General features: G+C 42.1%; 3 protein-coding genes across 3 annotated transcripts; 1 reads left to right on the top strand and 2 right to left on the bottom strand.

Annotated features, from left to right (window-relative positions):
- Positions 1-2,035: 2,035 nt before the first annotated feature.
- Positions 2,036-7,568, bottom strand: ANKS4B (ankyrin repeat and sterile alpha motif domain containing 4B). The gene is made up of 2 exons (XM_084536622.1): positions 6,940-7,568; positions 2,036-3,736 (listed from the first exon to the last, which is right to left on the bottom strand). Exons 1-2 carry the CDS (start codon positions 7,101-7,103, stop codon positions 2,686-2,688), a joined length of 1,215 nt encoding a protein of 404 aa, XP_084392748.1. The 5' UTR covers positions 7,104-7,568; the 3' UTR covers positions 2,036-2,685.
- Positions 7,569-11,718: 4,150 nt separating this feature from the next.
- On the top strand, positions 11,719-17,789 carry ZP2 (zona pellucida glycoprotein 2). Its single transcript, XM_084536631.1, has 18 exons — positions 11,719-11,962; positions 12,044-12,120; positions 12,276-12,359; positions 12,451-12,545; positions 13,339-13,497; positions 13,830-13,874; positions 14,115-14,279; positions 14,713-14,809; positions 14,888-15,069; positions 15,421-15,550; positions 15,732-15,913; positions 16,007-16,098; positions 16,189-16,313; positions 16,584-16,773; positions 17,038-17,173; positions 17,250-17,346; positions 17,434-17,520; positions 17,607-17,789. The coding sequence occupies exons 1-18, from the start codon at positions 11,916-11,918 to the stop codon at positions 17,747-17,749; spliced, it is 2,133 nt and encodes a 710-aa protein (XP_084392757.1). The 5' UTR covers positions 11,719-11,915; the 3' UTR covers positions 17,750-17,789.
- A 5,707-nt stretch (positions 17,790-23,496) lies between these two features.
- Positions 23,497-24,480, bottom strand: MCHR1 (melanin concentrating hormone receptor 1; the record flags this gene model as incomplete). The annotated part of the gene is made up of 1 exon (XM_084537505.1): positions 23,497-24,480. The coding sequence occupies one exon, from the start codon at positions 24,478-24,480 to the stop codon at positions 23,497-23,499; it is 984 nt and encodes a 327-aa protein (XP_084393631.1).
- Positions 24,481-26,764: the final 2,284 nt, after the last annotated feature.

The following is a 26,764-nucleotide window of genomic DNA, read 5'->3' on the forward strand; positions in this document are numbered from 1 at the left end:
CTTGTGCTCTATCTGCTGGCTCTGTAGTTACTGCAGGTGCCTAAGGACACACTGAAACACATTGCATGCTTGTGACAACTGCATCAACCAAGTTATGTGCAGGTAGTCTGAGCCATTCGCTCTGACTGTCAGGGTTCTCAGCAGTTAAGCAGGTTTACAGATGAATATGCAGAGAAAATTTTCAGTGCAATTCAGAGATTCTCCCCATCTGGTATTCCTAAAATGTAATTTCTCCAGGTGCCTTTATGGGTACTCCATTTGACTCTGATCAGCCAGAGGCACCTGCATACTTAACAGAATCTTGGAAAATATTTCCCTGGAGGATCCAATGCAGTTTAAAGTCTGGCTTTAAGGGTGCGTTATGCTCACCACCTTGTACTAGTGACAAGCCTTCAGAGCAGTGCGGATGTAGTCTCAACCTTGTGTCAGGGGAGCTGCAGAGCAGTGAGGCTGGGCTTGCTGCTTCTGTGGCTCCTGGGAGGAATAGGAGGGATCTCCCCCCTGCTCTGCTGAGGCTGGCAGCAGGGTGGGGACAGGCCTGGCTTCCCAGCAGTGACACAGATGTCCTAGCACTGAGGCTGTGGCTCTTGCACTGTCCTCAGCCACCCACACCTGCAAGGAGTGGCTTGTTCTACCTTTGCCACAAAGTAATTCTGCCTTGCACTCTGGCCAGCAGTGCAGGGGCTGCCTTAGAACTGCACAGAACCGTTCAAAGACCGTTTTCTTGTTTCCGCACTAGTCCCTGACAGAATAGCAGTGGTGGCTCCCCAGGGGTGGAGCTGCTCTGTTGTAAGGGCAGCCACTAACCAGGTCCTCCGTGAGCGACACCTTTCAGTGATGGTGAGTTGTAGGAAGGTCACAAACTTTTGTTTAGGCAGCTAAATGGAGGGGCTGACTGTGGGGGAGAGTGCCTATCCTGAATGATACAAAATAAATGGCTGTATAGCTTATGGGGTAGAGCAGGATGGGGAATGGGGTTGTAGGCCTAGTCGAGCAAACCGCCCTGCACTTTTACTGCAGTTGTGTGAGTGAGAATGATAGGGTTTGACCCTTCAAAATCCACTTGTCACATACCCATGAATACAAAAAGTTCGTCATTTGCTTCTTGTTTTGTTAAAAATCTGGGTGTTTCATAGCCAAAACCAAAACACCCCAGCAGGTTAATAACACAGAGGCTGAGGGGTGCTGTCTGCTTTAATTACTGTGCTGAACACAGCAGTCACTTGAGGTTGCACAGCATAAGATTTTGATGTGACTGCTTAATAGGAGAAAATATCAATGTGCTGAAGTACAGGAATCCAAGGAGAAAAGAATGCAGCATAAAGTCCAGCCAAGAAAAGCAATCACAGTGAACAAATTAAAGAAATGAGATGTGGAAAGAAGGAACCATGAGAAATAGATAAATGATAAATAAATGTCCATAAATTGAGTGCACTCTGAAGGAAGAAATCATAGATAGATATATACGATAGAAAGATATAAAAGGAGATTTAAAGGTAAAAGTCCTGTTAATAATTGTGCTTCTAAAATGTGAGATGTTAGCCAGAGCATGGCTACTACAAAAGCCTTATTAGATTCACAAGACAACAGGAATGATTAATTCATGTCAGATAGTGCTGGCTTCCCAAGGGAATAGGTCCAAGACAGATGAAGAGAAGCCTGATCTGGGTGCCTCCAGATGGACTGTAAAGAACAGGAGCTTCCACAGAAGCAGTGTATTGTTTTCTTTCTCTTTCCCTTTATTTAGGCTCAGTGTATATGTACCCAGTTACATGCCATTTTCAGGCTGAGGCTGAAAATGACCAACAGAAAATGCTGGATGAAAAAGCCCTCATTTCTGTGACTTTGCATGACAAAAGCACCCTGTACGAGCCAAGCTGAGGACATAGAAAAGATCAAAAATATTGAAAATAAAACCTCAGATTATTGTAGTTAAATGGATTGCATCTTGATGTCACTTAGGACATGATGGATGCTGGCAAATGGGTCCAGTGTAGTGATACAAGAGAAAAGAACATGCAACTCACACCAAACATCTCTTGGCAAGGTACTTCATATATTTTTAAATTAATATAAATGCAGTAGCAAGAAGCCTGACTGACAAGAACACAAAACTTGCTGTAAATTACTCATATTTATATTAATTCAGCAGTTATAAGAGTCAATAAGCCACAGCTGAAATCAAGGTTCAGATTCGCCTTCTAGCATACCATCACTACCAGGAAAGGCAGTTTGTAGCAACCTAACAGAAGTGAATGAGTGAATGGAGAAAACTCTAAACTCTAAGCTCTCGAGCTTTGGGAATGCTTTTTTTTTTTTTTTTTTGTGGTTTTGGAGAAGAAAGAAAGGGTTTTAATAAAGAATGTGCTATGTCTGGCCTTCAATAATATTTTAAGTTATTCAGACAAAAAGAAATCCAATCTCCATAAGAAGGGAGAAAAAGCTTTGAATCTAAAGCTTTTAGTTTTTTTTTTTTTACCTTCACATCGGTTCTTTTTGGTAGAATGTGCTTGAATTAAAATCCTGTGTACCATAGCCATCTATGTCTTTGACCTTGCTATACCACCTAAAGCAATTGGTAACCTCTTTGCCTTCCATTTTAGCAGATGTTTGAAAAGAACTGCATTCTATTTTGAATCAGGAAAAGATAATCAGTGTGCAGGTTACAGCAACAGGTACATTAATTTATAAGCAAGTATCTACAGTCTTTCCAGGGTTCTTGAGAGCCTGTTTTCTTTTATTCACAGCATTCAAAACCTTCTTTCTTGGCCCCAGCTCTATCTGAATGCTTTGTAGATCTTCATCAGAACATAGCATCAGGGTGTCTAAATCAATTTTTTCCCTCATGAAGACTGGAAGAAACTCATCCAGCATCTGGGATGCCAGAAATACCTCAAGGGGTGTGTTTTCTGCTTCCTCATCATCCCAAATGCCTTCCTCCTCCTGCCAAGGGATATCAGCACCATTTTCAACATCATCTTCCCTGTCATTCTCAGCACTTTCATTCTGAAAGAGTTCACTGGACATTTTAAAGCTTATGACTTCTTTCTCAGGAAACATGATTCCAGGATTTACATCTGCAGCCAAATTCCTTCCAAATACGATCTTGCCAAGACCTGGCCTCTGGAAAATAGAGAGCCGACTGTCATTGTCATTTAGTAATTCATCCTCTTCTTTCTCATCAAATAAATGCATCACACTTCTCCTATCCTTCTCATCTGCTTGGCCATTGCTTTGTGTTTCCTGGCTTCTTGTGCTACCAGCTGTCTTTTTTGTCCTCAGTTTGAAGGTGTCTTTCAGATTTTTGGAGAAAGGAGTTGTTGTATTTGAAGTGAAGAGACTGGGTATCTTTACCCTCGAGTGTGTCCCTTTGGAAGAGGTTACTGTGTCAACATTTTCTTTCATATAATTCCTGTTCATTTCATGTTGGTGTTTCTCTTGTCGCTTCTCACATTCCTTAATTTGTTTCTCCACATTCCTCTGGGCCTGGGCTTTTTGTTTGGCTACCTTCTTTGGGTTCAGCAGGTTCTGCTCCGTGGCAGCTTTGTCCAGGATTCTGACACATTCATGGCGATCTCTGCTGGCAGCCACCTCAAGAGGAGTGCGGAGGTCATTGTCCAGAGCAAATATATTGGCACCGAAGTTGATCAGAAAGGAAACACAGTGGATGTGACCATTGCAAGCAGCATGGTGGAGAGGAGTGCTTCCCCAGATGTCACATTTGTCTGGATCACCTCTGAGAAGGAAAATAGCACAGAGTGAGCTGGACGTACCCAAGCATAACACTGCAGTGGAACTGAATAAATTGTAAATATTTACCTCAGCTTTGCTGTGAGGACTTCAGCACAAACAAAATGAGTCAGTTTAGCTCCATCCTGGAGATCAGTGCTGCACCGATTGGTGCTACTTACCTCAAGCACTGGGTATACAGGCAAAAGGCTGCAGCCCTGCCTACTCTGCCACAGACTGCTGAAAGCAGGCTTTGACTTATACTCATTGGAACTGGTTGCAAAACAGTTTCAACCGCTCCTGGGCAGAATATTTTAGAGGCTTTTGGGTGACTCTTTCCTTTTGTTTGTCAAACACAAGGACAATATTAGGAGGATTCTTCAGTGATCGCAGTGATGCATACGTATTGTGTCCATACAGTCACTTCTTTGGTAGGTAATAGGTAAATGATTAGGAGTAAAGCCCTGATTACACATTTCTCTCCATTGCTGCTGGATTAAGCTGAGGCTGATGCTATTGTTTTTCTTCATCACTTTTGTTCTCCTTAAGCTTCTTTTACTCATGGGGTTTGGAAAGCAGAAGCTCATTTGAAAACAAAATACCATGACTTTTCAATAAAATTTAAAGCCAGAGAACTTTTTAACTCTTGCACTGACTTCACATTGAGCTACTGCTTGCAGGCTAGAATTGGCTTGAATCTGTTCATTCGTATTTGGTGGGATCAACATCAGCCATGGTTCTGATCAAAACTTGGGTCATCTGTGACCAACAGGTCAGGCAACCACAGTATCCCAAAGCCTTTAATAACCTTGGAAAATTTTGCAAAGTCTTGGATATCTGTTCCATGGCAGTTGTACCGTGGATGAAATTGTACATACTATCACAAAATCTCCTTCAGGTGTTGGTCTCTGTCAATGAATGTCTCCAAAATTAAAAACACTAACATATTTGCTGAAGGCCAGTTCTGAGAACATCAGAATTCAGCTAAAATGCTACAGGCAAGTGGGGGATTAGGGGCCATGAAGAATTGAAGCACGCAGCTACTTGTGTTGAGAAACAAGAGCAAGCCTGAGCAGGCCAGGCTCTGAGAGTGCAGGCATTTCTACAGGGAGGTGGCAGCTGAGCATCAAAGTTTTCCCACTTAGACATGTGGAAACTATGTGTACAAATTTCTGCTTTTGTGGCTGTGCCCTGGAGAACTGCTGCAAAGTGTGCCAGATTCCTTCATTCCCACATTAGCAACTGTCTGCATTATCCTGGCCTTGGAAGGGCTGGGCCATCCATCCTCCCCTTCAGAGCTGTTTGAGGTCTGTTTTTCCTCTGGAGCCTGCCAACCTTTGAGTCTCAAACAATTCACAAACTAGAGTGTCAATTCCCAGCTCAGGGGGACTTTGGGCAAAGTTTTACATCTACTTTGGCATCTCTTACTCCTCTTCCACTGCTTTCTCAAGCATGAAGGAGGCTCACACAAAAGAGAGCAGATCTGCTACTTGGTCTTGCCTCCATTCATGTGCCTTCAAAGCAGGCAGAGAAAACATCTCTTAATGTCTGGGAGACAAACTCTTACAAGATGAAAGGGCTTATTTTTAGTATTGGTACATTTTCCAAGGGTTGAGTGTGTTGCAGGCTTCAGAGTCCTAAAATCTGCAACCACTAGAGGAAAAATATCCTGTATCTCAGTGCCTTTGTCAGGAAACCTTCTTTGCTTCAAGGAAAGGATGGCTTCATTAAAAAAATTAAAATACTTTTTCAGAAGACACTGCCTGACTGCAGAACAGATTGAACACCTTCCAAAGTTCAGCTTCTGCCAACAGAACTACTGAGACACAGCAATATCTCTGACAGCCTCAGCCTACTGATTGTGGCAAGAAATCTTAGATTAAAATAGAAGTGAATGTATATGTTTGATAATTTTGAGAGCAATACTATCCCAAAGTTGTCCTCTACTGAAAAAAAAAAAGTGAGTTAAAAATACATTAAGTAACAAACACGTAGAAATTTCTTATCTTTGTGTCACCTGCTGTGACTTCTATGAGCATATATAGTAGAAGACATTTTTAACTCACATATTGAAAAGATTACTTAGTTATTTGTTCATTAGGTAGTCATTCTGTCTTCTAGATGTTCAGAGACCTTTATTGACTCTAGGTATTTCCTTGGAGCTGCCTTTATACAAGTTGAAAAACTGTCAGTCTATTTTCGCTTTTCCTGGGGGACACAGCCATAGCTATAGAGTCCAAAGGTCTTTTTTATTGTACTATTACAGCCACACCTGAGTTCAATGAACCTTAAAGCAAGTCTATGACAAATCCCTTTTTATTTTATATTTTCAATTCTATTTTTTTAAGAAAAGAACATTAAATATATCCAAATAGTTATTCAACTTTTCACTCCAATCTTCTTTAAACTATTATGATTGAAAATGCAGGTCGATCTTCATCTCATCCCAGAAAGAATATTTTATTTACTGCATTTCCTTCTATTAAATCGTGCTAGATAATCACAGTTTAAAATGTAGACTCCAAGCAGAGAAAATACTGAGATGATATGTAGAGGTAATGGTCTTTTGTATAATACCTTTTAAATTAGTACATTTAAATGATAAAACGAGAACTGTTACTATTAGGAAAAAAAAAAAAATTAAAAAAAAAATAAAAGAAAAAAGAAAAAAAAAAAAAAAGTAGAAAACCTTTTTTTTTTTCTTTTTCAGTTTGCAAGGACCCTACCCAAGTTCTGAAACAGTACTACAATTTTTAGTGTGATGGTAGTGGCTAATACTATAAAAAACAGAGAAATAACATTTTTAGATGTTACTGTCTCAAAACTATCAGTCATGACTTGCCTCTGTAAAGTACTAAATCTTCTGGTGGTACCTGCACTTTAGGAAGCTAAAGAGATAGATTTTTTTGCTAAAAATGTTTCAGACAAGGCATTTACCTTTAAAGCCAGTTCCAAAGATATATAACCACAAAAGGCTGTTGGCCCACTTCTCCATTAGAGAGAGCTTCACCAACCCCATGTACAGACCTGTTTGTAGGTTCTGGGCTTAAACCCATATGAATGAGGAGAAACAGTTCTTGGCAATGCACTGAAAGAAATTACCAGGATTTTTTCAGCCTTTTGGGTCTGGTGTCACAGCAGCATTAGAAATACACAGTAATTATACTTTTGAGCCACAAGCTCACGAGAAATGGAGGCGGATTCACTCACCCTCTCCGGCATATGACCTCTAGAGCTTCTAGATACCCGTTGTATGCTGCCAGAAGGGTGGGCGTCATCCCATCTTCATCTGAAGTGTTAAGATCTTTTCTAGTGGCTTCTTTCAAGAGGTCCAGATTGCCATCAGCTGCTGCTTTGTGATACCTGCTCGACATTTTCAGGAACTTCTGGCTTCCCGAAGCAGCTCTGTCCGATATCCAGACAGTACAGCTACCTTTCCATTACAGAGATAGTCCATTAATGATTACAAGTTGAGACGTCACCTTGAGGATGAATATGAGGAGGCAAAGTTCACCCTAGCAAACAACTGGAGTTCTGCAATAAGGCAGTGGTGTGCTGAATGCTTTAGTTTCATGAGGGGTGGCTCTGCTGCTTACCTCTCAGTGCATATTTGTCTAAACACAGAGGGGATTCCTTCATCTTTTCCATGTCTCAGCTGCTTTTGCCAAACTTATTTGTTCTGGGAAAACTGTCTTTGAAAGAAGATTTAACATTGATGTCAACGTGACCAGATTTCACCCTAAGTAAAAACAAACCCTTGAGTTTTGATAGCCTGAAATACTGTGGAACCTTCACTGGACAAGCTGTTTGTAACCTATCATTTATTTGGGTTACTGCATTTGAAAACAAGCCTCTCCCCAGCAAAAACAGCCACATCCGTGAAGCCGTTTGGTGCACGCAGACGGATGTGTGGGTGGAAGCAGGCCTGTCAGGACCGGGAGGTGTTCGGCTAAGACTGGCCAGCTGGTCCACAAGGCACAGTAGGGAAAACCACAGTCTCTGATCTTAACACACTTGGCAAATGTAAAGTCATCTCACTGGTACTGTAATCTCTATGTTTGGATGCAGGTGAAAAAATCTGAATGATTTCCTCAAGACGGCACAGGGAATTCAAGAAATAGAAACATGATGTTCCCGAGCCCACTGCCCCACATGCACTGCAGTCATCGCCTTGGAACAGATTGGTCCAGTCCCATTTTCACACAAGCACTTCCTGCTTTAGAAGTTGTTTACATTGATTTCAGTAGAGTTAAGGGCTACATCTGTGAGTGAAAGCTCTTAGAGTTAGGCCACAATTCTAATTTTTCAGTTCAAAAGAATTGCTAAGAGAAAACCACATAAAAGGTCAGCTTTAAGACAGGAGCTCAGAAGGTATCAGTAGGTAAATAAAATGTCCCGGGCTGTCTGTTACTCTGGTCACGCTGACAACAGCTGCCAGCTCCGTGTTACTTTTTTCTCAAGCTGTTTTCCATGACTAACTGAATTAACCTGTATCTCAGAGAGAGTACTCTCAGCAATTAGCAGTGAGGTTCTGTTGCTTATTATGCCCCTGTTACAGAAGTGGTAGCAATTGCAAACCAGCTCATTGTCTGAAATTGGTGCAATTACTGGATGGAGAGCCACCTCATTTACTTCCCATAATGCCACCCATGTAACGCACAGCAGACCTCTCCAAATGGGCTTTCTGTCATAATTATTTTCTCAGACAGGGACTGAAGAGCTCTTCAGGAACAAGCTTGTACCAACATTTTCCTCCACGTAGAGAAGAGCCTGTCAGGTCCTGTAACAGGTCTGAATCTCTGAATAAACAAGTCCAGCTAGGGGTAAGCTGAAGCTCTGGTTTTCCTTCATGCAGTCCACAGGCAGGGCTGCCCCACTGCTGCCCGGCCCCCGGGTTGGTGAGGAAGGGCTGTGCTTCACCCAGGCCCACCTCCGTCCTGCTGCAGGGGACAGTTACCCTCAGCTCTTGTCAGGTTCCTGGCACTGCTGATTATACCTTTCTAATAAAAACTTCAGTGATTTATTCTATTTTCTGTTTAACCAGGCTCAGCACTGAGTTAAATTTACAGCTACTAGGAAAAAAAAAAAAAGGTGCAGAACAAAGACAGATTTTATACACAGATTTTATTTATATACTAGATTAGCTGTTTCTCAGTGCCATTGCATTTTATTTCCTTAATAAAGAGTATTATAATTTCTTTTACTCTTTGTAGAATGATCACCCTGGCATGTATTGCCTATACCACCAGTGCCTGCTAGCAGAGAGGAGACAGCATTTTTTCTAGTATGTTGACATCTTATATTGTTGGCTACATCTATTGAAGCGAGTCAGTGGCAAAAAAGGCTGTTTTTGTTTTCTTTTGATTGTTGATTTCTACTATAGAATTATATTAATTAGCTTTTCTATTAACTAATTCATCACACAAAATATTGAACTCAGATTTTTATCATCTAACATCTCAAAATATTTACTTCAAAAGAAAGTTACTTTATATGATACTAAGTGGAAAACTATTGTTTCAAGTTTTAATTAGAGGTAAAACAAAACCCACTTCAATTGGAGGGAAGCTCTAGGACTTTTTCTTTATTTATGTCACAAAAGCAGGCATCACCAAAACAAATAAAAAAGAAAAAAAGAAAAGACCAAACAAAATCTCCATCTATTTCTAAACTCCTGGTATTTGTTTATTCTTGTCCCATCTAAAAACCTCAACTTAAAATGCAATAAATGATTCAATGTCAAATGAATTAAATTTCTCAGCCTGAATAGAGATGTGTCTTTGAGAGCAACGCTCAAAATTGAGAACTTTTTAAAGTCTCTAAGTAGTTAGAATGAAGCCTTTCATTTTGGGTCTGAAAAGAACTTCAAAACCATTGCATTTCCAATTGAAATGTCCTACCAGGCCCAGGAGAAACTCTGTTGTAATGGTACATGTTGTTGTAGACTAATGAATTATTTAACTAACAGTTCTCTTTTGTTATTGGGCTTTGCTACATCTATGATTATTGTTCTATTTCCTTCAAGGACTATCTCAAGAAAAATATTGCCAGTTAAACAAACTATTTATCTAGTAATACTACAGCATCACTAGTTACGTTGTTCTAGATAATTCAGAGCCCTGTATTACTTGCCTGGGAGAAAAACAGTGAAGTTGTGCCATCTGTTTTGCATGAGGTATTATCTAGCACAACATTGCCTCATTGCAACTTTTATGGGCAACAAATGCAGTATGGTAAAGGCCATACAAGGGGAGGGGGGAGGCAAGTAAACCTCTACTTGTCTAATGAGATCGCTGGAACAAATGGGCTTGGAGAAGAATGAGGTTGTTCACACAGGGTGACTGTGGCTACACAAACCAGAGATGATAGCAACATCTAAGCAACCATAAAAAGGTATTTTTCACTCCTCACACAGGCAAAGCTCCCACTGCTGTGTCCAAGAACACCGTTGCTGTATGCGCTGTTTCCACAGAGAGGTTGTGTGTCCCCCCTGCCAGCGCTGGCTAAGACCCCATCCTGCAGTCATCTTTGCTAGGGTTGTGGGCTCCAGCCCCCACCATCTGCCTGCACGCAGCATTTCAGCAGCAAGGCCTTAGTTTATCAGGAATGATGCATAAATTGGAAACATAGCAAACCCGGAAAATCAAAGCCCTGTCTCTCTTCACCCTCACACCTCGACACCCGCCCACACTGTGCATGTAAAAGCAGACTGGGAGACTTCAGTAGAGCTAGAAGCAGTGATGATGTTGTATGACAGTGAATTGCTGTCTGAAATGCTGTCCTGCTGCTGCTATGTGACCCAAAGGCAGGCAAAACCCATGGGAATGTACATCTGGGCTGAGATGATCTGTGTTCTTCAGTGTTGGTATGCAACGCCCCAGTGATCAGCACTGATCTTGAGCAATGCCTTTTTTTCTGCAGAAGTCAGGAACTCAAATAAGTAAACAAAGCAGAGAAACTGAAGAGCAGACCTTGCAGGTTTTTTCAGCAGAAAAGTAAGAGAGTAATGGAGATAGTTTTGTGTTCCAGGACATGAATTAGATGTTTAACCACATAACTCAGGCCATAGTTATTTTCACAGGTTCAGCAACCCAGACAGGTGGAGCTGAACTTTTTGAAAGGAGAAACGGCCACGCTTTCTCTGCGGCTTGTGTCGCACACCCTGGAATTCAGACATCTTAAGTGAAGCAACCACCAATTATCCTAGCACATGCTGATGAATCACATCCTGCAATCTTACAAACTGGAATATTGATGTCAGTAGATGCTAACGTGCACTGCAGGGCAAATCCAGGTGACTATGGCAATCACATTGCTCTAACTGTTTCCCCTACTGTGTTAAGTCCAAGCTAAATAAAAATAGATAAATAATGCAACAACCTAGCATACAACTCCAGAATTTGTCTCATTAATTTTCACTGTAATCATGGCTTTTGAAAGCAGTGATTCTGATTGTAAAATAAATAAATAAAGGCACGTGGTATACATTTTGTGAGCCCAGGGTCTCTGGGAAGATAATTTCTTGCCAAAGCTTTGCTTCATACTAATCCTATTGATGGCAAAAGCAGAAGTCCAAATCGTTTTTCTGCTACTAACATCAACTGCTATTTACTCCAGTGCAGTTGCAGATCCTAGCTTTGAACAATAACAGTCCAGAGCCTCCAGAGATCTTCCAGTCTAAAAACTGATGTGGGACTTCTCATCTTCCTTAACCTGCCACTCATGTTTTTCTCCTAATTAGTTCTATTATCAGCATTGCAGATTTGTCCATGTAGGGGAACAAAATATTTTCAATTATATACAAATCTACTGGTGGAATCCTTTTAAATTATCAGAAAATTGAAGTGGCACAGAAATCTCCTTTAAAAAAAAAAAAAAAAGTTGACAAAAGTGTACATTTTTCTATGCAACATCTGGCAATAGAATAAAGAGAGTAAATTTGAGGTAAGAAGAAAATGCCTTAAAATGGTATACAACAATCAGTGCCAAAGCTTTAGCATCACTTCAAGGTTTCCTATGAGCCCTTCTCCTCACCTCCTCACCACAAGCAGACTACATCTTAACAAGACACAGGTGCAAACTCTCTGTCCTTTAGGCAGCAGAAAGACCGCACCTGTGTGGAGCCTGCACCAGGTCCTATATAACTCTGCCTGGGCAGCACAGAGTAAGCTTGTGGTAGCAGAGAGATGTGGTTGTGTGTGGGGCAGCAGTCCTTCAGCACCCCAAGGATGCAGTGAGTGGGGGTTTGGGTGTGGGATGGGGGAGCTGGGCTCTTTCTTTGTTGCTATCTGATTTGACTCTGTTGTGCTTGCAGGTTGCTGCTCCTCCTGTTTGGATTTTTGCTGCCCTTGGTCCCTTGTGATGGTGGCCTCGGGGATCAGGATCTCTTAGGTAATAACCCCTCCCTGGGCTGGTAGAGGTTCAGATAGGGTCTCTGTTTACTTGGAGCTGCTTCTCCCTCTCTCCTGGTGTAAGAGAGGGCTATGGGTTGGGGGTGCACCTCCAGGAAGGTGAGGGCAGAGCTGACTGTGGCCTTTGCTTTGCAGAGAGTGTGACCTGTCATACAGACAGGATGGAGGTTGAGTTTTCCAGAGAGCTTGGCAACTATTCCTGGCAAGCATGTGCAGTGGGTAGGTATTGCTGCTGGCTTGGTCCTTTCCTCTGTAGCTTGGAAGTAGGTGGGTGCCTGCTTGCAGTACTGATCATTTGCCTTCTTCCTAGATGTGAGTGGTGAGGAAATGGTGTCCTGTGACCATGCTGTGGATTATGAGAAGCTGTTGGTCAGTGTCCCACTTGTGAACTGCACTAGCCTGGAGGTAAAGGGAGTCTCTGTTCTAGGAGTGTGCTGTTGATGTTTTCTGGTTGTTCTTTTCTGGTCATGATTAGATTTAAGAAGGTTTCTAGTCCTGACTTCATTCAGGAGTGGAAACGCCTGGATCAGTCCAGAGGACTACTGACTTAAGCTGCTAAAATACTGCTGCCTGACTACTTATTCTTCTAGCTGTGCATTACTTATGGATGCCACCATAAAAGCTGTGCTCTCCTGTAATAGAGTTAGGAGCTAGTTGAAATGATACCATGTAGGAAAGTAAGTGAGGTCCAAGAATTACATAGCACTTTATTTTTTTATATGTATACTGATGGATCAAATAATGCAAGTTTTCCTCTCTTGGAGTAGAGCAGTAACTGGGAGGCCACCCCAAGCAGCTGGCCTCAAAGGCAGAAGCTTTTTTTACAGCTATCAGTTGCTTCTAGGTATTTGAAAAGCCCTCAGACTTCCATGGGGTTTTGTGGTAGTTACTGTTGTGTGGTACTTACTAATGTGCTTTTCAACAGTTGCTACTACAGCCCACTGGTCAGGCAGTCTTTGAAGCTTTCTTCTTGATTTCTGTATCTCTTAGGCTGCAGAGTAAAACATTCTAATCTTGTGTACCCATGATTTTCTAGAGAACTTTTTTTTTTTTTTTAATCATAGAACTTCTACATAATGGTTAATCTTGCCCTTGCTCTGGTACAACTGCCTGAAATAACTCTAAGTTGGAGCAAGTCAAAGACTTGTTTTTATGCTGTGAGTACTGCTTTCTGATCAAAGTCTCCTGTTTCCTATAGTATGGTCAGCACCAGCTGAGACTGAGGCTGATGGTGAATGACACAATGGGAGAGGAGAAGAACATAACCTACAGTACTCACTGCAATGTTGTCCGTGCAGATGAAATTATTGCTCCTTTCTTTGCTGGTGCAACAAACTGTACAAAAGACTTCATGGCAGTAAGTAGAGGAATGGGAATGCTATGGATCTTTGTGAGGCAGGATGGCTGTCACTCAGAACTGTGTGGCTGGGATCTGCAGAAAGCTCCAGCCAGCTTTGGGGAGGTCTGTTGGCTGTGTCCACCTTGGCATGGCCCACTTCTTTTTGAAGAGCTAGTCAGCAAATCAACAGTAACAATGCACATGGTCTGGCTCCAGCCCTATTGAAGGGGGAACTGGGATGCTAATGCCAGCTTCTGCTTTGGAAACTTGTAGCAGAGACTTCTCTTGAATGGTGAACTCATAACTGTTGTCTGCTTGTGTTGTGTAACTCTTGTGCTTTACTTTCTCAGGTTACCTTCCCAAGACTCATTCCAAGTTTCAATGATGAGCATACAGTAGGTGACCTTCTTACAAAAGGGAGGGTGTGGGTATGCCTCAATTTTGAACCTAAACTGAGCCTAATGCATTCAGGTTGGAGTACTTGCAACTTGTTGGGAAGTCTAATTTGGTGCTATCAGTATAGGTAGTTTGAGTGTGACATCTGCAAGGTGGCAGCCGGGCAGAGTGAAGAACTAGTGTCCTGCTGTTGTGTGGTTATGCTTTCCCTTCCTAAGGAAAGATTTTCTGCTTCACAGGTTCCAGCAACTCCAATGACCTGGACTCTGTCAATTGATGATGGAACCAGGGTACACCAGCTGAGCCTTGGGCAAGCCATGCAGCAAGGCTACAACTTTCTAGCTGATGGACACAACCTGATTTTTCAGGTGGCTTTTACTGCTACTGGAGTTGTCTCATACAAGGTAGGTGCACAAAGAGAGGACTGGGAACTACTTCTGATACTTCTGAGTCTGGACACCTTCCTCCTGTTGAAAGCACCTGCAGATGTCAGAGCTTATGTCATCAGATATTGTATTTAGCTGATGTGTGTATGAGTCTGTTAGACTTAATATAGTTGCCACTGAATTGTCCAGTCCTATAAAATGGGGGAGTACAGCATGCATCTCCTATCAGCACAGCTGATAGGTGTCTACATAGTTGGGATTCCAGCTGCAGTCTGTCCCATGAGCATCTGACTAGCAGTGTCATGAGCAGATACCTTCTGGAAGGGTGGGAATAAACTGTTTGAGATGTAAAGCAGCAGCCTTGAATCAGATATGATATACCAACCTGCAGGATTCCACCTATGGTGGCTTGAGCTGAGTGCATTATAATAGAGCTGTATATCTTTTGCAGCATGATGGCAAGGTGCTCTACACTGTGGCACTCAAGCTCACATATGGTCCTCCTGAACATAGGTTGACTGTGGAGTCAAGAATGCTTTGTGCACCAGGTAATGTGTGGAAAAAAGCTGGTGGTCCTCTGTCCTGAGAAGTAGGTGTTATTTATCTTAACAAGGCTGTCATTGCAGGTCCAGCAGTCTGTAATGGAACACACATGACTGTTGTCATCCCAGCCTTCCCAGGCACCCTTAAGGCTGTGGGTGTAGAGGATAAGACCATTCCAATGGACCAGCTCCAGGAAAATGGAATTGCTCTGGATACCAAGACAGGGGTCAAGCTGCATGTTAGCAGGGAAGTCCTGAAGTTCAGGGTGAGTTCAGATTCTGAAGTCCTTGGGGTTGATGTGGTAACTCACGTAACTCATTGGTGTTAACTGGGAATGTGGTCAAAGCTTCTGTGCTAAGCAGTGGTCATGCCAGCTGTGTGCCCTGTGGCTGGCTGAGGGCAGTTGTGGCCATGGCAAATGCAAAAAAGACCATGGCAGATAGTGATCACTCATAGGTAACCCAGGTTTCCTCTCCAAAAAGAGCTGGAGGTAGACTCACTCTAGCTGAGTGAAGAGCAATGTGGCCACAGGGCAAGAAGAAACAACTTTAATATACATGTGTGTTAAAATGAACACTTGTATTTATACTACAGGAGAGTAATTCTTGTCTTTCAGCTACATGGGGAGAGCTGCCCAGGAGTTCAGTCCTATATGTCTGCCTTGAAACTGGCTTTTCAGTTCCATGGGGAGATAGTGGCAATGGTGATGCATCCAGAGTGCCCCTGTGACCAGCACATACCATTAGGTGAGTGATTCTGCAGTGGACTCAGCCCAGTCAGCTGCTCAGCTGGTAATACTTTCTCAAGGCTTCTTCTTGAGCTGTGCCTTCACAGGAAGGTATATCTCTAGCTAAAATCCACTTGCTTTTGTCAGAGTGGGCCATGCCCATGTCTGGGCATGATAACTTCTGTAAATCTCTGTTCTAGCTGCTGTATGCACCCAGGATGGGTACATGGATTTTCAAGTCCTTGCTGACAGTACTGTACCACCACTGGACTTGGATACCCTTAGGCTCAGAGACCCAGCATGCAAGCCAGCCTTTAAGTCCTCTTTGAACGACAGGGTTTGGTTTCATGTCCCACTGAGTGGATGTGGGACCAGGTATTGGGTAAGTATGTTCCCAGGGCTAATGGGGAAGACTCTGTGCAGTGGGAATGCCCTCACTAATGCTGTTATTACTAATGCTGTTATTACTTCTCAGCTTGATGGAGAGAAGATCATTTATGAGAATGAGGTGAGGGCACTATGGACAGACCTCCCAATGCGCAGGATCTCAAGGGACAGTGAATTCAGGTGTGTCTGGGTGCCTCTTAGGTGGGAACTGGTTCTGGGTCTAGCTATTTTCTGTATGGATGTGATACTTACTTGCTCTCATTCTTGCAGATTAACAGTCATGTGCTCCTTCAGCAATGGTGATGCATCCCTCTCTGTAAGGGTAGACAACTTTCCTCCACTGTCATCTTCAATGAACCAAGGTCCCCTCTCCTTAGTTCTTCTAAGCTACCCAGGTAATGCTGATTCTAGTTTCAGATAGCTGGGGAAAAACTGAACCTTCTGTTGAGAGGGAGGGTATATAGGTGGACTGTTCTGATGCTTGGACTTCCAGTGACTTCATATGCTTTCTTCTCCCATGCTACTTGAGGTAGAAAATCTATAGCTTAGTATCTGACTCTTGGACAAAGTGCAGCTGGCAGACTGGCTGGTCCTGAAGAGCTTCAGGCCAGTCTGTTCAGGACTCTGTGCATTAACTTACTAAGGTTCTGGTTCGTGCCTTGCAGAGGACTCCTACAGGCAGCCTTACCGTGATGATCAGTACCCAATAGTAAGGTACCTACGGCAGCCTATCTTCCTGGAAGTGCAGGTCCTGAACCGCAATGACCCCAACCTTCATCTTGTATTGGATGACTGTTGGGCAACAGCATCACAAGATCCAAGCTCACTTCCCCAGTGGAATATTGTTATTGATGGGTGAGTACTGGTGCCCTGTTGGCAGTGGGTGGCAAGATTCCCCTGACTCTTCACTTACCATCACCTTCTCTCTCTGGAAACAGAGCCCCAGGTATAAGGGCTCTGCTAGAGGTGCACTCTCAAGCATCTTGATTGCACCACCCTGGATATTTTGGAATTTGCAGGAGAATGGCAACATCTCTGCATAGAAATCTAGCCTGCTTCTTGAAAAAAATCTGGCCTATACTGTACTATTCTGACTTACTGCTTCTTAATCATTGGCAGGTGTGGATATGACTTGGACAGCTACAAGACTGTGTTTCATCCTGTGGGGCATGGTGTCAGCTACCCTAACTATCGTCAAAGGCTGGAAGTGAAGACTTTTGCCTTTGTATCTGGTGACAAATCCCTCCCTGGCCTAGTAAGTGACACTACTTCTGCTTAAAGCAGTATGACTACTTGTTTCTCTAAGTGATGGATCTGCATGTGTTTTTCAGGTGTACTTCCATTGCAGTGTCCTAATCTGTAACCGTTTCCAACCAGACTCCCCTCTGTGTGTAACAAAGTGTCCCAGACAATCTAGAAGCAAAAGAGGTAATGTCTAAGCAGATACTAGACTGCACTGGTCCAAGATCAATCTGCTGTACCATGAGGCTCATCTCTGCTATGTTATTGTTGTAGAGAGTGGGATGCCAGGTGTGAACTCTGCTGTGGTGAGCTTGCGGGGTCCTGTTCTCCTTGTGCCAGAAGGATGGTCTGCAACTGAAGGTACTAAGCTTAAGTGTTACGTGAGCGTAGTGCTTAGTTCAAAGATGCAGCTTTTTACTATACTTAACTGTCTTCTCCCTTTGTAGGGAACACTCTCAGCAAGGAAGCATGGGCTGGTGTTACAATGACTGCTGTTGCCACTCTCTCTGTGGTGGCCACAGTGCTGCTATTTTTGGCTTTTCTTAAATGCCTAAAGAGAAGAGCATTGATGCTAAATGTAACATGTTAGTGCATTTTTACAAATAAACTTGAAGTGATGTGATCCTTAACCCTTTCAGAAAAGACTTATCTCTTTAGTATTCCATTGCCAAGACAGGTGTCTGGCAGAGCAGTGGTACTACTACACTATTTGGTCAGAGTAATCAAGCTAAAACCAGAACCAAAGCTTCTATGATCCTTCACGTTGAGTAGGCAGTAACCTGTGACTAGCGATCTAATGCTTCCTGTCTTTGACAGTGACATTGAATCAAGTGGCTGTAAGAGACAACTGAGCTCTGTCTTTCTGAGGAGCTGAGGATTGTGTATTGGTAGCTTTTAAGATCATTATGGTTCTTTAACTGCCCTTGAATTGTGTGTTTCAGATATCAGATCACAACTTCTTTGAAGATAAGTGGGCCTCAGTAGTGGTATGCTGAACCCCTGGCTGCTCAGCTGTAGCCTGCAGCTGACCTTTTGTACCCCTGGATTAAAAGCTTTGTGGTGCCTTCCTAGGGGTGAATTTTGGCAAAGTTAATAAATAGGAACAGGGTTTTGGGACTATCTACTTTAAAATAGAAAAATGTGTGGGTGTGCATATCTGTAGAGGGTACTGATGGAAGTTTTGGGACTGGTTGGCTTTCCTGTGGATGAAACTACAGGGCTTCTAGGACTGAAGGCAGTGGAGCAAACAACCTTGGGTTACACTTGGCACAGTGCTTTTGATCCCCAGAAGTGCTGCTGCTGGGTACCTCTGCCCACAATTGCTGTTTCCTGTTTGCCTTGCAACAATAGCAATGAACCACAGCAGTATGATTATTGACAAACAGAATATGTTTTAGGTTTCAAGTTCAATGGTTGGAACTCAGTTTTAGTCTTTACTAGTGTTTTATTCTATCAGTTTATCCCCTAGAGTAGTAGTCCTCCAGGGATAATGAAGTGCTTTGGAGGAAAAAAATGCCATAAAAGTATGCCCCTATCTCACAGTATCATAAATAGGTTTGTTAATCAATAATGAACTTTTCCAGTTTTCCATCACTCCATAAATGCTTCATACCAATTACAGAATTTCAAGGTGTGAGCTTTCTAGGTCTGTTTCAGGTTTGCTTTTGCTTTCTTGTGGCTCTCTACCCTGACAAAAAGTAGCAGAGTTCAATTCATCATATTGTCTATTATGTATCCTCTTGTATATACTTATGAAACTGCATACTGATTTCCTCTTAATCTCTACTCATTAAACAACTTAGCTTTACCTGTAAACCTGAACTTCCTGAGTCTGCTTATTCTACTGCCATGTTACTTTATTCCTGAATTTTACAGCCTATTTCCTTGAAATGCTTACCAAATGCTCTTTTTAAAGAAATCCATGTTATGCCAACAACTGTAGCATGTATAGCTCTTCCACCTGCTCCTTCTGTAAACAAGTCCTGTGCTGCAGCTGGTGATGGAAAATGGCTCTGTGCAGGCCTACCAGTAACAACCAGTATGTATTTTTGATTTAAAGTATTACTGTAAAAACACTTCTTACAATTCATCTGTTTACTGAGGATGTTGAAGTGCTTATAGTCAAGCTGGATCCTGCATCTTCTGACCACTGTGTAATAGGAGGCTCCTGAGACCTCTGAAAGTTTAATGACTGTCTGCCTCCACAGCTGATACTCTGGGTGGCTGGCAGTTTCCTGACAGTTCCCTGACCATTCGTTGAGGATAGGGGGAGTATGCAGTGTTGAGGTTGCTGAGAATTAAGGTGGAGGTATTCCCTTGAAAAGGGTGGGCTAAGCAAGTAACAGCTGTCTTCTACTGTAATGCATACATTAAAGTGTAAGCAGCTGTGTGTGCAGGTGGATGGGAAAGTGTTCATAATTCTTTCCTTGGCTGGAAGGTAGGGATAAAAGGTTCATGGTAGTGAATCATGTTTCCTTTCTGACAGTTTTTGTTACATGCAGCTTCTCCTACTCAGTACAGAATTGGAAAAATCAGATTTCAGTTTGGGTGCCAGGAGAGACTGAAGAGCTCCCAAGTCCTCTTCAGGTGTTAATTGCTCTAATATTCCCTTTTTTTTAAAAAAAAAAAAAAAAACTTGATATAGGTTACTCACTTCTATTTCTAAAATATTCCCTTAGAAAGTAACTATTTTCCCTTCACATTTTAATCCAGATAAGGTTAAACATTAAACACTACTGCATTGTAGGGAGCCAAGTAGTTTAACAGGGTATTTAACCTGCAGAGAATGGCAAATACCAATGCTACCTCAGAATTAATGATGCATCCTTTGAAGACTGGTTGTGCCATGCTAATTAGATTGAATTTGATGTGGGTCTGTGGTTATCCTTTACAACAGTTGATACCCATTCTTATGGAATGTCTTAATCTGGATAAGCAAGGGACAGCTTTATGAAACTAAATGTTAATTTGCTATGCTACTTCCTGCTGCTGTCATAACTAGTATGAGTCTGTCGTTGGTTCCTTAATTTGCATAGTACATTCATTTGCTTTAGATTTATGCTGAAGTGCTACTATATCCATGAAATACTATTTCCTGCTTCTGCCGTCACATGTGAAGAACATGAACTATCATTAACTGCCTTTCTACACCTTTCCATGCTAAACCAATCAGGGATAGTCCTGAAGTGCTTAGATTAACAAGGTTCACTCTGAAAGTACCATATTTTCAGTATGAACACTCATAAATTGTTCATATGTTGTGTTGCAGAGCAAAAGCACTGATGCCTAACACTACTAGTCACTAAAGAATCACTGCACTTCCTAGTAACATAGGGAGGCTGTGTTTCGTAGTCTTGCTGTCTCATAAATGGAGCCTAGAAGTGCTTGTACTAATTATTCTTGTATGAAAGGTGGTAGCACTTCAAGCTTCAGCAGGACATGAGATATAGTAAATCAGTGCTTTTGGTAAAAGGTCAGCTTATTTTTAAAAGTCACTGTACAGTTGTTTGCTGCTTTTAGTATAGGAAATGACAGTACTGCCTATAGAGGTAACAGTCTATTTTCAGTCAGGTGGTTTCAGGCATGCAGTTAAGCTTTATTTTTGCATTCTGTACACATGACTTCACACAGCCAAGGAAATGGTGCATGAAAATACAAATGCATGCAACAGAATATAAAAGAATTAAAATCCTCTGCACTGTGGGTGTGGTAACCTGAATTTGATTGTCTTACTCCTTTGAATAAAGGGGGAGAATAACCACCAGAAGTCCAGCTCTCTGTTATGTGGGACATTAAGTGAAGTCAGCAGACAACTTTACTAATGCAAACTATCAAGTCTTCTATGCAGAAGTAGTGTAGGAGTGGGGGACTCACCTGCCACAGTCTCTTCACAGTACTCATTGTTAATGAGTTATTTTGAATAAATACGGAGGAACTTCAGTGTATACTTTCAGAATATTTGTGTAAATTAATTCTGTGAGGGGAACAGGAAGTTCTGAGAGCAAACAAAAGTTAATCACTGTCAATGAAAGCATAATGAAACTGCATTTCAAATCAGAACCATTTATTTACAGGCTGTATTCATCTCTTATCAAGTTGATAAGGGTTAGGTTTGAAAGGATTGCATGGGTTAAGTCCTGTTGCATTTGATTTTAGATGTAACATGAAGTATTTACATCTGTGATGGATTTCATGTCCTTGTTCTTCTACTGAAACCGATGGTCCTTCTCCTTTGCATTTTTACGTAGCAGTGTCTCTTTTTTTTTAGCTAGGTCACTGTATTTATGGTAATGTTACATCCAGTGATAAGTAGATACTTCCTAGGATGATGGACCTCTATCATTTGTACCATTCTTTCCCTTGTAGAGTTGTTGGGGAAGCAGAAACAGCACAGCAGCCCTGCTTCTGGTTTTAGCTAGCTATTTACTCATGCCTCTTACATGAATTGTGGAGCAATAGCAATACTCAAGTGGTGTTGTTCCTGGCTGTCTACGTTTCTTTTGTAGAAGCTAGTGAAAGTGGTACTTAAGTGCTGTGTTAACAAAATAAACCCTCTTCCTTATGTGTGTGTGCTCTTGGCCTTTCTGAGCCAAACAAGGCTAATGTTCTTAATGTTTCTCCCTCCCTATCTCTCCCCTCATTCTGAAATATGCGGAGAGATTAGTGCATGTTTAGGTAGAGAAGCTTTTTTTTCTCAGCTAGAATGGAGATCCAAATTCCATCTAGAATAGCTTACATACTATTTTGTAAATCCTATTTGTCACATGAAAGTCTACCACTTCTGTTTTACAGAACAATATCCCCGTAAATTAAAAGGTTGCTTATGTCGCTCACATAATCACCTGGAAGTTCTAAGGAGCAAGGACCCTTGAAACACTTCACTTACTTGTACCTTTACCTAAACATGAAAGCTTACTTTTGTTCTTACTTTCTTTATCCTTTACACTATTTTTAATAGCTGGGGTGGTTATGTAAGGAGGTGACATACCGTGACAACCACACAGGTCAACTGAGGGTGATTCTAGCCTAGTTCCTGTTTCTGGCTAGTATCTGCTTGGGGGAAGGCTGTCAAACACAACGTATGAGAGGAGATAGTCCTCTTGGAGGCTAGGGACATAACTTCATTATTCTACCAGGGTGGCTCAATTGTGCTGTACTTGAGGACATCACGAGGGAGTTTTGGAGTGCTAATGAATATAGAAGGGCAAATAATGGTGCAGCAAGAGGACAAAAAAAAAACCCACTATTGTAGGTGGAGATAGCATATGCCTCTCTTCCCTCTGTCCTGTATGTGTGGGCAAGGCTCCAAGTATCTGGTTCAGGATCTGTTTCAAAGCTATTGGCTGCAAACATCCTCAGAAGGGCTCAGGATGTTTGGAATACTCTGGGATATAAGGATGAGGGCTTAGAAGTATACCTCAGAGAGCTGCTGTCATTCTGAAGTGGGGCCTACAAGCCTTTGGGAGGCAGTGCTGCTCAGAAAGCCTGAGTTGGTCATGCTGAGGAACCAGCTGGGCCTGGTACCACCATGGTGGAAAAGGTACCTGCTGTTTCCCTACTGGGTTGCCTCTGTTCTGCAGGAAGCCAAGAGGGTTGAAACACAGTTCTAATACCCTCTCCACACCTCCCTTGCTGAAAACTGTGTTGAAGTCTTCTCTGCTCCTGAAGTTTATCATGTGATAAACTTCACATGCTAAACACAGTGTGACATTGCTCTAAATTTTTTCAAGAGCAAAAGGGACCATTGTAATAAAGATTATTTTGCATAATGCAGAGTTCTTAACTTCACAGGTATGTTAAATAACTTTAAAACCAACAACACAAACTCATCATTTGAGGGATGACTTCTGTCTCCATTAAAAATACATAGTCTACACTGACCTAGTTCTATTGCTTCAGTATATCTCCTTTTGAAACCATGCTACTGTGGTGATGGTGCAGTACTGAAAGTAGCTCTTATTAAAAGGATGTGTTGAGAAGCCTTGAAAGGAGCAGCTGATAAACACATTAAGGTCAGGAGAGAAACTGTGCTATGTTCTACTTCTAGCTGCTGGCAATTGAGACTTCACAGCTTTGGCTCCTGATAAGTGCTGATGACAGAATGAATTGCATAATGAAAATCAATATTAAGATGTAGAAGGAAATAGTGTGGCTAGTCTCTGAGCTGGAGTATACTTGTTGCCTCAGTGCTGCCTTTACTTTGTCTCTAAGCAAGGTAAAGATACATCCCATAGGGTAGTGTTGTGCTTAATTTGCCTACTCCTGACTTTGTGTTTCCTCAGGAAAGGAGGAAAATGACTGGCTAGTGGGGACATATCCTTATTGCTGCATGACTTGTTACCTGCCAGAGACAGACACCAAATGCAGTAGTGGCTGCCCTGATCCACTTGCATCCCCATTAAAGTTTTTGATCCCCTTTGGAGTGGCATGTCCTGCAGCTGCTGGTGTTACAGGGACCCCAAGCCGCATTGGAAAATTCTGTCCCAGCAGGATGTAGATGAAGGGATTCAGACAACTGTTGGCATAACCCAGGCTGATGGCCACATTGTAGGCATAGTGGAAAGGCAGGGTAGGGTGAGTAATGGCAAGCTGAGCCAGTTGTAGGAAGTGGAAAGGTGCCCAACAAATGAAGAAAGCTGCACAAATAGCAATTGCTGTATGGGTCAATTTCTTGGTTCGAGCAGCTCTTGTGCTTCTTTGGCTCATCAGTGCTTCTGAAGACCTGGACATCTTCAGCAAGATCTTCCTGTAAGCTGCCGTGATAAGGGCAAAAGGGATGGCAAAGGCCAGGAAGAACTGATAGAGAGTGTACCAGTAAATGTCCTTCTGGGGGTCTGGCAAGCATATCCCACAACCTATCAGCCCTCCTGGCAGAGGGATGAGCTGAGCATACATCCACACAGGTGTAATACTGAGGAAGGAAAGGGCCCAGAGCACACAGATGACAATGATTGCCACAGGGGGCTTCCTGAAGCGAGTAGAGGTGAATGGGTAGACAGTGGCCAGGTAGCGGTCGATGGACATAGCAGTGAGAATGTAGGTGCTGGTGAACTGGCTGTTAGCATCCAGGGCCGTGATGACTGTGCACATCATCTCCCCAAAGTGCCAGGCTCCATTTCCCAGCAGCTGGTGGATCAGGAAGGGCATGCCCAGGAGGAAGAGTAGGTCTACCATGGAGAGATTGATGATGAAGATATCTGGGACGCTACTCATAGGGCCGGATTTCTTAAAGACTGTGCAGATAACCAAGCTGTTACCGATAACACCCAACAAGCAGATAATGCCAAACAGGGTGGGCATGATAAAGCTGCCATAGCTCATCCTGGAGAGGTCACCTGCAGAGATAATTGCAGGCAAGAAAAAAGTCAGATGTGCCAGGGCCACAGCTGAGGACCTGCCTTCTAGATATTCTGGCTTCTGACAGACAATGAGTGATCAGAATAAAAACAGTAATGGATTTCTTAGGCACGTGTAAGGAGAGGATGTGCTTTGTGTATGCAGTTGTGTTTAACCACGCAGGCGCTTTCTCAGCAGCTTTCACAATTGTACAGCCTGAATCAGATGTGTATAATCAAATGTGCATACACCCACTCCTCCCTTCATATGAATGAACATATAAACAATAGAATGAAAGAACACTGGTTTGTCATTCCATAATTGTGTGTACATCTCTTCAAATGTACGCGTATAAAACATGCTTTATGAATACATGCATTACCTGATGCATATGTTCAACTGTATGGACATTAGTATCTCTATTCAGGCTTTCAAAACCATCTCAACTGACTTTTATTCCCCTTATAGCTATTATATTATATTAACTTATAGCTATTACAATTTATATATTTTCTGCTTACCTGTTTATTGCACTTACCAGACATAGAAAAGTTTTGAACAACCTTGGAGCTGTTGGGGATACAGATGTTCAAGCTCTCTATGTGTTTTGTTTTATAATCCATTCTTCAGTAAAAATTGGCCCCTACCAGCAGCTTGAAGATGTTAGTGTTTCGTATTAAAAGAATAAAGGTTGCTGATTCCTTGGAGGTCTGTGGAGCTGCTCAGAAAGCTAATACTCTAAGAATCAGAAGCTGCTGTTAATGTGGGTTAAAAAGCTGCTCCTGTGCTCCCTGCACCACCACCAGGCAAAACTCGTATCAGGATGTAATGAGTCAAAGTGCCTGTCACCAGGCTGTCAGTGGAGTGCTGGAAATGCAATTGCAGGGAGAGCAGAATTTCATTTTAGTGTTGAAGGCAGTAATCAAGATCCACTGAGAGACAAAGCACTGGACTTGTGCTCTGGAGAAGCAAATGAGGACTGGAAGTAAATAAAATCCACTAATAAAATGATGGGTAGTAAGAATAGAGAGCTTTTAGGGGGATAATTGAGTATAACTTAATGTTATTCTCCAAAGAACCATGTTAAGCTAAAGTGCCTAAAATTTAGTTTGTGGCAAGACTTGCAAGTGGAGAATGGGGTTAATCTCTTTAGACCGTCAAACACAATCTTTCCAAAAGTAAAAAGGTACAAGCTGTGTGAGCATGTATGTGGAAATCAGCTATTTTCTGGCTATACCTAATCAGTTGCAGTGCAGCTGATAAACAGCATCATTATTTCCCTCCTGTGAAGTGTTTTCTTCATTTCAATTCATTTTGAGGTCTTAAGCATAGCGTAGTAATAAAGTTGTATGTTTCATTTTAGGCAGACTGATGGAAGAAAATAGGAGATAAACAAGTGATTGATTTTCAAGGTGTACTTAAAATTACAATAATTTGGTATGTTATAAAGGCAGAACACTGGAGCCATTAAATAATTGAGGTGGTGACTGCTATAATCAAGTCACATTGATCTCTGTCTTATTTCCTTCATAACAATTAGTTTGCTTATAACAGCCACTAAAGTCCTAGATTGAAGGCATTACTGTCTAGACGTTTGGAAAGTAGGATTAGACTCAAACTATATTCTGATGATTGGGGACAGCAGTCTAGTGAGAGGCAGGAAGGGTTATATAATGATTAGAATGCTATTCCAAGGTTCATTTTTTCGCTAGCCATAAGGATTTCTAGCACTTAGAAATAGTTCTTATTTCAGTACTTCACAGCTCTTAGCAGGTACCAGTCCATTTGCACAAGGGCTAATGCATACCATTTACCACACACTGCAGAACACCTCTTTTTACCTCAGTTCTGCCAGCATACAACCTTGTTGGAGTCTCTTAATTTGCAAACACTGGTATCCTTCAGTTTTTTTGCAGTCCTGTATGTGCACTGGGAATGTGCGTTTGGGTTGTATTACCTACAGCTCTGATGTGCAGTCTTACCCCTGGGCAGTACCACACAGTTGTTAGTATGTCTTTCCATTATTTTGCACACCAATCCTCATCTGCTGTAAACTGGTAAAGTTCTATTGTAATTGACTACCACTGCAGATTTGATCAAGTGGAAATAACAGCAAAGTAAAAAAACTGTGCGCATATATTCATATGAAACCTTTGTTCCTTCTTTTAAATGGATTTCTCCAAGGTGTTTGTTATATAAACAATGCCACAGCACTAGCTTTTTTTTACAAAGAACAACAGAGAAAGCACACTCCTGTTTTGTTTTGTTT

Source organism: Aythya ferina (assembly GCF_964211825.1).
Source record: "Aythya ferina genome assembly, chromosome: 15".
Taxonomy (NCBI): Eukaryota; Metazoa; Chordata; class Aves; order Anseriformes; family Anatidae; genus Aythya; species Aythya ferina.

What these genes read in the sequence shown, in the direction of transcription:
- ANKS4B (XM_084536622.1), bottom strand. Translation starts at nt 7,103, where the DNA reads ATGTCGAGCAGGTATCACAAAGCAGCAGCTGATGGCAATCTGGACCTC. An exon ending in GAGGTCATATGCCGGAGAGG is followed by an intron (nt 3,737 to 6,939) that starts GTGAGTGAATCC and finishes TTTCCTTCTCAG; the next exon opens with AGGTGATCCAGACAAATGTG.
- ZP2 (XM_084536631.1), top strand. Translation starts at nt 11,916, where the DNA reads ATGTGGTTGTGTGTGGGGCAGCAGTCCTTCAGCACCCCAAGGATGCA. An exon ending in GTACAAAAGACTTCATGGCA is followed by an intron (nt 13,498 to 13,829) that starts GTAAGTAGAGGA and finishes TTACTTTCTCAG; the next exon opens with GTTACCTTCCCAAGACTCAT. An exon ending in GTTTCAATGATGAGCATACA is followed by an intron (nt 13,875 to 14,114) that starts GTAGGTGACCTT and finishes TCTGCTTCACAG; the next exon opens with GTTCCAGCAACTCCAATGAC.